General features: G+C 47.8%; 1 protein-coding gene across 1 annotated transcript; it reads left to right on the top strand.

Annotated features, from left to right (window-relative positions):
* The first annotated feature begins 4,132 nt into the window (after nucleotides 1-4,132).
* Nucleotides 4,133-8,964, top strand: LOC106989120 (uncharacterized). The gene is made up of 4 exons (XM_053208218.1): nucleotides 4,133-4,155; nucleotides 4,507-5,552; nucleotides 7,187-7,296; nucleotides 7,885-8,964. The coding sequence occupies exons 1-4, from the start codon at nucleotides 4,133-4,135 to the stop codon at nucleotides 8,962-8,964; spliced, it is 2,259 nt and encodes a 752-aa protein (XP_053064193.1).
* The last annotated feature ends 375 nt before the right edge of the window (nucleotides 8,965-9,339 follow it).

Below are 9,339 nucleotides of genomic sequence, written 5' to 3'. Positions count from 1 at the left end.
CATGCTCTGTCTCTCTCTGTCCCAAAAAAAATAAATAAACATTGAAAAAAAAAACTAAATTAAATAAAAAATAATAAATAAATAAATAAATAAATAAATAAATAAATAAATAAAATCTCTCTTAAAAACTTTCAAGTATATAATATAGTACTGTTCATCATCATCACGATGCTGTAATTAGATCCCCAGAACTTATTCCTCTAATAGCTGGAAGTTTATACCCTTTGACCAATACCTCCCCATCTTCCCCATTGCGAGCTCCTGGCAACCATTATTCCACTCTATTTCTGATTTCGGGGTTCTTTTTTAGACTCTGCATATAAATGGTATCATACAGCATTTGTCTTTCTCTGTCTGACTTATTTCACTTCACACAATACCCTCAATGTCCATGTTGTTGCAAAAGGCAGGATTCCCTTCTTTTGTATGGCCCAGTGATATTCCATTATACATATGTATACTTTCTTTATCCTTTAATCATTGACAGATACTTAAGTAGTTTCCATATCGTAGCAATTGTGAATAATTCTGCAGTGAACACAGGGGTGCTGATGTCTCCTCAACATAGTGTTTTCATTTCCTTTAGATATATACCCAGAAGTGCAAGTAATGAACATATAGCCGGAGTCAGCATGGAGCTGAGGTGGGCAGCTCTGAAGTCCAAGATGAGGTTAGGAATTCACTTTACTCTCCTTCTCCCAAGGAGATGGTGTTTCACTCTTTGCTGAGCCGCTGGGGCTTAAAAGTGGGGTAATAGTGGTAGTGTGAATCTATTTTTCCTACCCTCCTCAGTGTGCCCTTTCTTATTTCTGTGTTTCACACAAGGTGCTGAAGTCTCTCACCTGGAATCCTGGGCTTTTGTGAAGGTATTTTTGTAAGCAGATAGTTATTCAAATTGATGTTTCTGGCAGGGGATGAGGGTAGGTGGATTCCCATGCCATCAGTGTTTGGGCCACACTTGTACACAGGCCTCATTCTGAAAGCCTAGAACAAAGGTGGCAGCTAGGACACAAACTCCTTCCCACCACTTAACCAAAGCCCAGCAATTTATTTCAAACTCTAGCACTTCCTTCTTCTGGAAATTTGAAATGTTCCACAAGGATGCACTCAATTTGTTTGTGTTGTTTTATGACAGCCTTAGTCATTCAGCTTTCTTTAACCTAATTTCCTTATTTTCCTAATGACCCATTACTCAAACCACCAAATCTCATTTCTCCCACTTTGTTTGTTCCTCATTGTTTCTTCTATCCCTTTAATACATTCCAAACACACATTTTCTGTGATCTCTGAATAATGCAGTAACAGCTTGAATTCCAATCACAAAAACAATAGCAAACTTTAGAATGGACAAAGAGAAAATCCCCACAGTGTGTCTTATTTACTGAATTTATGCTTTGAATGGACTCTGCAGGGGATTACTTCTATAAATCTATTGCATATAATGTTGAGTTTTAAGGTCACTAAACACTATGATTGACCGTAGATAAACTGAACCAGACATGAACTTTGTTTTCCTACCTTTTCAATCCATTTTCTTTGTCTACATTTTTCAGTACCACTGCCAACCAACTATTGTCCTCACTTCTGTATCTCACTGCTTGAAAGTGCCCTCAACCATAGCATAGCACTGAGACTTTACCTCTGAATTTTATGTATCTATGGCCAGTGGCAGGGCTGTTATATCACATTTGGCAATATGCATGTAACTTATCATAAGTCACTGGCTGTGTCTCATTTAATCCCTACCATCTGAGTAAGACAAATCAAGGAAATTAGACCAATTAAATCAAGTTTATCCACAGGTTATTGTGGTATCTTCCTAGATTATATTTTAATTTTAGGAGGACGTTCTTAGAAAATAACCCAATGAACTATCTAGAAATTTCAAGTGCCCTATTGTGGTCACTAAGGTTTACATCAGAAGGAAAAAAACAGGATAGTCTTTGGTACTGAGATCTAGAAGCAGAGCCTAGAAATTTGCCGTGTTCTTATTGATTATAAAATTGTGTAACTGCTGAGGTTTTGAGGATGACACTGGGGTTCACGGGGTCTGGAGCCAATGGCCAGGAAAGAATTCTTCAAGATGTCTTTAGTGCAAAAAGACACTTTTATTAAAGTAGCGGGACAGGACCCATGGGCAGGAAGAGCTACCCAGGGACCATGAGGAGAGACTGGTTACATACTACTGGGTTGGGGGAGGTAAAGTCCAGGGGAAGGCTCAAGTGAGATTTTCATATGCTAAAGAAGATTCACAGGATACTGAAGGGCTAGCTATTGTCAAGCTAAGGTTGTTTTTCCCTCTAGCAAAGCATTAGCATTAAGACAGAAAGGAGTTCGGAGCTCTCCGAGAAACATTTCATTCTGCCAGCCTCAAGTATTTGTCAATGGGCTGCAGGTTATAAGGAAATTTAGTTCTATCTGCCATTTTCTTCTGCCTTTGTTTCCCACATCACTATGGAGGGGTGATGGGAACTTAGGTCCTGTAGGACTATGATCTCTGTCAGTTAACCATTTGTTTTTCCCCTTTCCTTTGTTCTTGAGCAGCCAGGAGTGCCTGAGGGATATCACACATATCCCACCTGGGGAGTGGGGGGGGGGGGTAGGGTGAGGCCTGGCAGCTTGCCTTATCCTTATGCTTCCTCATCAGTAGCAGGTCCCAACACAACTTTTTATTTTCTGAAGAGTGAATTATACAGAGCAAAATGGAGTTTCTCATGTCAAGCAGGAGTCTTGCAGTCAAGCAGTGTCAAGCAGTGTCAAGAAGGAGTGTCATGCAGGGGACTGTGTTAAGCAATGACACATGCAGTTAAAGGTACTGCAGCTATAAGACCAGCATCAGCTACCAACCCAGAAGTGATAACAAGCAGAACCAGAGAAGTTCTGTAGGGGACCAAGGCCATTTAAATCCCTTTAAAAAGGGGAGAATTTTTGCAGCAAACTGTCAGACTCTTCAGACGTGACCCCTCTATGTCTGACCACTTAGAAAAGGCAGCTGTCTGCTGAAAGCTCTGCCCAGTTGATCTCTGAACAGACCGAGGTCCTTCACTGCTTGAACATAGTAAGCTTTAAGTGCTGAGAGCTGACCTGGACTGGACCTAGGCCCTTTCTCAACTGCACATCCACAGACTGACCTCGTTAGTAACGAACCTGGTTCGTTAACTTCCCACACCATTGTTTGTTGTGTAGCTTTGATACAGAACCTGGGCTGGATCACCCAACGGAACAACCAAAAGGCCCTGGGAGATCTTGGAAGGCAGGAGGTTTATTTCACACCGGCGGGCTCAGAGGAGATCGCTCTCCAGAGGTCTGAGTGCAAGCATGGGGGACGTTTTATAGTCTGTTACTTCCTCATTAGTAGTAATTTGGCATGCTCGGCAAGCAAGTTAGGAAGGGAACCTGGAAGGGGAGTCTTTGGGCAACGGGACTGGAATTCGCCTATCAGTCCTGTCGGCCATCTTATAACACAATTTTTCCCCATCAGCTTGTCTTCTGTTCTGTGACCTTTGTAAGAAGCCAAGTTGAATCACATGCTGAAATGTCACTGAGTTTGGAATCCTGAACCTGCTTTATAATTGTGATTAACTTTGCTTTATGACTGAATACAGCCGACATTGTGTAAAGACACGACTAGTGTGTGCACCTTCATAGAGTGCTCATGACATGAATCTGAGAGACTAAGAGAAAAATTACCAGATGTACTCACAACTGCAAAGAAAAGACCTCCCCCCCCCCTGCTGTTTCCGAAACCAGCCAGGGCTGCCCCGTTGTGGTCTGACCTAAAGGCGGGAACCAATCAAGTTCTGCTGAGTGGTTTGAAAAAAAGGCAGGAACCAATCAAGTTCTGCTGAGTGTTCAAATTTAAATGTCAACCAATAACAGCTCTGTAACTGCGAAAAATCCCTAACTTGTTTGTGCCTGTCTATAAAAGAAGCTGTAAGATCCTCGCTCGGGGCCTCTTAGCGTCACCGGCAACGAGTGCGCGGAGGACCGGGTTTGAACCTGCAATAAACGACCCTGCCGCTTGGCTTTGACTCTGGACTCTGGTGGTTTGTTTTTGGGGAGTCTCTCGAATTGGGGCATATCATTTGGGGGCTCGTCCGGGATCCCCCCAAGCCCACCAGACCCCAAGTCAATGGGTCGTCCTGAGACCGATCGGTAAGTGAGCCGGCTCTGTCCGTTTCTGTTTGTCTATTCGTTTCTGGCTCTTCCGCGCGGGATCTGTATCGGGGACTGACACAGCCCTGGCGGACGCGCTATAGGGCAGTCAGTCGGGTCCAGTAGGAGACGTCCACTGGCACCCGTCTGGGGCACCTTTTTGGGCCCATCGGAATTCTTCTGTCCGGGTGACAGACACCCGAAATGCGCTAGCGATCTAAGTGTTGTGTTCTCTATTCTATAACCTTTAAGTGTTAAACCCCTTCTCTTTCGCAGGTGACCTGGCCTGGCCCAGCCAGAAATCCTCATAACTTTACTGTTTCTCCTTTTAATCCTTTCCTCCACCTCCAGGATACAGATGGGCCTATCTCAAAGCACTCCCCTTTCTCTCCTCGTTGCTAACTTCAGGGATGTTAGAACCAGAGGACAGAATTTGAGTCTAGACATCCGGAGGGGAAAATTAATAACCCTCTGCCGCTCCAAATGGCCAACCTTCGGCGTTGGATGGCCAACCGAAGGAACTTTTTGCCTCCCTATAATCGCTAAGGTGAAGTCAAAGATTTTTCTACCGGGTCGCGAGGGGCACCCGGATCAGATTCCCTACATTCTTGTATGGCAGAATTTAGTGGAAAATCCACCCCCTTGGTTGGCCCCCTTCCTATCCTCGGGAACGTGTAAGGTCCTTGCCATACGGCCTGCAGATCCCCCAAAATCAAGGACGCCAGCCGCGCCCTTGTATCCCATATTGCCCAATAGTCAGGACCTACTATCCCTAAATCCTCCACCCTATCATCCCCCTCCGCTCGTACCCCAGGCCCTGCCCGCAGCAGCCGCCCCACCAGTCACCCCGCTAGTTGCCCCCCTAGGGGAACCGGGAGGACAGGAAGCGGCAGCTGCGCCGGAACCAGGAGGACAGGAGGCAGCAGCCGCGCAGGGCCCCATTGAAAATGAAACCAACCGCGAGAGGCCAGCCATCCGAACCTGCGGACGCACCCAGCGTGAGCCAAACCCTCGCCTCCCTGACTCCACTGTGGCCCTACCCCTGCAGGAAATAGGACCCCCAGATGAAACAGGCAACCCCCGACTCCAGTATTGGCCCTTTTCCACCAGTGACCTTTACAACTGGAAAACACAGAACGCTCGATTCTCTGATAACCCTAAAGACCTAATAGCTCTTTTAGACAGTGTCATGTTCACCCACCAGCCCACCTGGGACGACTGTCAGCAGCTCCTCTGCATCCTGTTCACTACAGAGGAGCAAGAGAGGATCCAATTAGAAGCAAGAAAGCTGGTTCCCGGAGACGACGGTCAGCCGACATCTAACCCTGACCTCATTAATGCGGCTCTCCCCCTAACCAGACCTCCACAGGACGAATGGGACTACAACACGGCAGAAGGTAGGGGAAGGCTACTCATTTATTGCCAGACTCTGATGGCGGGTCTCCGGGCTGCAGCTCGCAAACCCACCAATTTGGCTAAGGTATATTCGGTCGTACAGGGAAAGGCACAGAGTCCAGCTGCTTACTTAGAGAGATTAATGGAAGCCTTTAGGCAGTTTACCCCCATGGATCCAGAAGTCCCTGAGAACCAGGCTGCTGTCATTATGTCCTTTGTAAATTAAGCAGCTCCTGACATTAAAAAAAAAAAACTCCAAAGGCTAGAGGATTTAGAAGGTAAACAGATCCAGGATCTGCTCCGTATAGCACAACGGGTCTACAACAACAGGGACGCCCCAGAAGAGAGACAGATCAAGGCCACAGAGAAAATGACTAAAGTCCTGGCCGCTATAGTCCAGAAAGAACAGCCACCCCCAGAAGGCACTCAAACAACACGCCCTCCCAGGCAGCACTTAGATAAAGATCAATGAGCCTGTTGTAAAGAAAAAGGCCATTGGATACGAGAATGCCCCAAGAAGAAACAACCCCGCCCCAGCCAAGGACAATGGCAGCCTAAAATAGCCCCCATACTGTTTACCCAAGATACAGAATAGGGAGGACGGGGTTCAGATCCCCTCCCCAAACCTAGGGTAACATTGCAAGTGGAGGGGACCCCAGTCCAGTTCCTAGTTGATACTGGGGCACAGCACTCAGTTCTGGTCAAGCCCCATGGAAAAGTATCTGAAAAATCATCCTGGGTACAAGGGGCCACCGGAATAAAGAAGTACCCCTGGACAACTCAGAGGACTGTGGACTTAGGAAATGGGAAGGTAACCCACTCCTTCCTGGTCATTCCTGACAGCCCCTGCCCCTTGTTGGGGAGGGATTTGCTTACCAAAATGGGGGCCCAAATTCATTTCCAACCAGGGGGACCCACAGTGACTGACTTTCACAACCAACCCTTATCTGTACTCACTGTGAGACTGGAAGATGAATACAGGCTCCATCAGAAACCCACTCCTCTGGATCAGGGTATCGAGCCCTGGCTTCAACGCTTCCCAGACGCGTGGGCAGAAACGGTGGTATGGGGCTGGCAAAACATCGCCCAGCCCTATTTATAGAGGTCAAGCCCAGGACGGACCCCATCCACGTGCGCCAATACCCGATGCCCACGGAAGCCAAAAATGGCATCACACCGCATATCCGCCGCCTCCTTGACTTTGGGGTCCTACACACCTGCTACTCAGCATGGAATACCCCCCTGCTGCCCGTGCACAAACCCAACAGCGGGGAATACAGACCAGTGCAGGACCTGAGAGAAGTCAATAAGCAGGTGATGCACATAAATCCAACCGTTCCTAACCCCTATACTCTCTTGAGCGCCCTCAGCCCAGAAAAACAATGGTATACTGTTCTGGATCTAAAAGATGCTTTTTTCAGCCTACCACTAGCACCTAAAAGTCAAGAGCTATTTGCATTCGAGTGGACAGATCCAGACAGGGGCATAAATGGCCAACTCACTTGGACCAGACTGCCACAAGGATTCAAAAACTCTCCGACCCTGTTCGACGAGGCTCTACACGAAGATTTAAGTGAGTATAGACAACAACACCCTAATATAACTCTCCTACAATATGTTGATGATCTCTTAATAGCTGCCAAGACACCCGAAGCCTGCATCCAGGGAACCGAAGGTCTCCTGCGAACTCTGGGAACCTTAGGCTACCGCGCCTCAGCAAAGAAGGCTCAGATCTGCAAGTCAGAGGTAACTTACCTGGGTTACTTACTGAGAGGGGGGCAACGCTGGCTAACGGATGCCCGGAAGGAGACTGTCCTTCGTATTCCCAGACAGCAGACACGACGAGAGGTGAGGGAATTCCTAGGGTCAGCTGGGTTCTGCAGACTATGGATGCCAGGGTTTGCTGAATTAGCAAAGCCTTTATACCAGGCAACAAAAGATCCACAGCCCTTTAGTTGGACGGAAGAAGCCGAACAGGCCTTCCAACAAATTAAAACTGCTCTGCTATCAGCACCTGCCCTGGGACTCCCCGATGTCTCCAAACCCTTCCACCTATATGTAGATGAAAACCGAGGCATAGCTAAGGTGGTGCTAACCCAGCATTTGGGCCCTTGGCGCAGGCCAGTAGCCTATCTGTCTAAAAAGCTAGATCCAGTGGCCGCCGGATGGCCACCCTGTCTCCGGATGATTGCAGCCACTGCCCTAATGGTAAAGGACGCTGATAAGCTGACCATGGGCCAAGAGCTACAAGTCACCACCCCGCATGCCATCGACGGCATCCTCAAGCAGCCGCCTGACCAATGGCTGAGCAATGCCCGACTCACTCATTACCAGGGACTGCTGTTGAACCCCCTCAGGGTCATCTTCACCCCCTCAACGGCCCTGAACCCAGCATCACTGCTGCCAGACCCGGACATGGGAACCCCACTTCATGACTGCGCCGACATACTGGCTCAAGTTTATGGGGTCCGGGAGGACTTGCAGGACCAACCATTATCGGATGCGGACGCCATCTGGTTCACCAATGGAAGCAGCTTCGTTCACCAGGGACAAAGGTATGCAGGGGCGGCCGTAACTTCAGAAACCGAGGTGGTTTGGGCAGAAGCCCTACCCCCCGGAACCTCGGCCCAGAAGGCTGAACTAATAGCCTTAACCCAGGCCCTAAAATTAGGAAGAGACCGCAAGCTAACCGTGTACACTGATAGCCGATATGCCTTTGCCACTGCTCATGTACATGGGGCGATATACAGAGAACGGGGGCTCCTCACAGCTGAAGGGAAAGACATCAAAAATAAAGAAGAGATTCTAGCCCTGCTAGCAGCCTTATGGGAACCCAAAAAGCTAGCGATTGTGCATTGCTCAGGACACCAGAAGACAACCGACCCAGTTTCCCGGGGCAACAATTTGGCCGATCAGACTGCAAAAAACATAGCTCGGCCCCCAGCGCAATTACTGACCCTACAGCTGCCAGACCCTGGACCCCGGGAATTGCCCCCCAGCCCTGAGTATTCAGAAAGCGACATTCAATGGATGAGTAAACTTCCTATGACCCGAATCAAAGATGGCTGGTGGAGAGACTCCAAAAGCAGCATTATACTCCCAGATAAACTAGGATGGCAAGTTCTAGAGCGGATCCATTGCAGCACCCACTTAGGTTCCCGGCGAATGTTGGACTTACTGAGACAGACTGGACTAAAAATCAGAAATGTCTCTGATAAAGTCGATCAAGTAGTCACTAAATGTACAGTGTGCCAACTCAACAATGCGAGTAGCAATCCTCAGACAACAGGGGTAAGACAAAGAGGGAGCAGACCGGGGACCTATAGAGAAGTAGATTTCACTGAGGTAAAACCAGGAAAATATGGACATAAGTATTTGCTAGTTTTTTGTAGATACCTTTTCAGGATGGACTGAAGCCTTTCCAACCAAGAATGAAATGGCGCAGATTGTAGCCAAAAAGATCCTAGAAGAAATCCTGCCCAGGTATGGTTTTCCAGTAATGATAGGGTCAGACAATGGACCTGGATTCATCTTTAAGGTAAGTCAGGGACTGGCTTCCATACTTGGGGCTGACTGGAAATTACATTGTGCATACCGACCCCAAAGTTCAGGACAGGTAGAGAGAATGAACAGAACATTAAAAGAGACCCTAACCAAATTGACCATGGAGACTGGTGTTAATTGGGTAGTCCTTCTCCCTTACGCTCTGTTCAGGGTGCGTAACTCCCCATACAAACTGGGACTCACACCCTATGAAATAATGCATGGTAGACCACCCCCCATCATCCC

Source organism: Acinonyx jubatus, chromosome F2 (assembly GCF_027475565.1).
Source record: "Acinonyx jubatus isolate Ajub_Pintada_27869175 chromosome F2, VMU_Ajub_asm_v1.0, whole genome shotgun sequence".
Taxonomy (NCBI): Eukaryota; Metazoa; Chordata; class Mammalia; order Carnivora; family Felidae; genus Acinonyx; species Acinonyx jubatus.
This window is presented reverse-complemented; position numbering and strand designations above follow the sequence as displayed.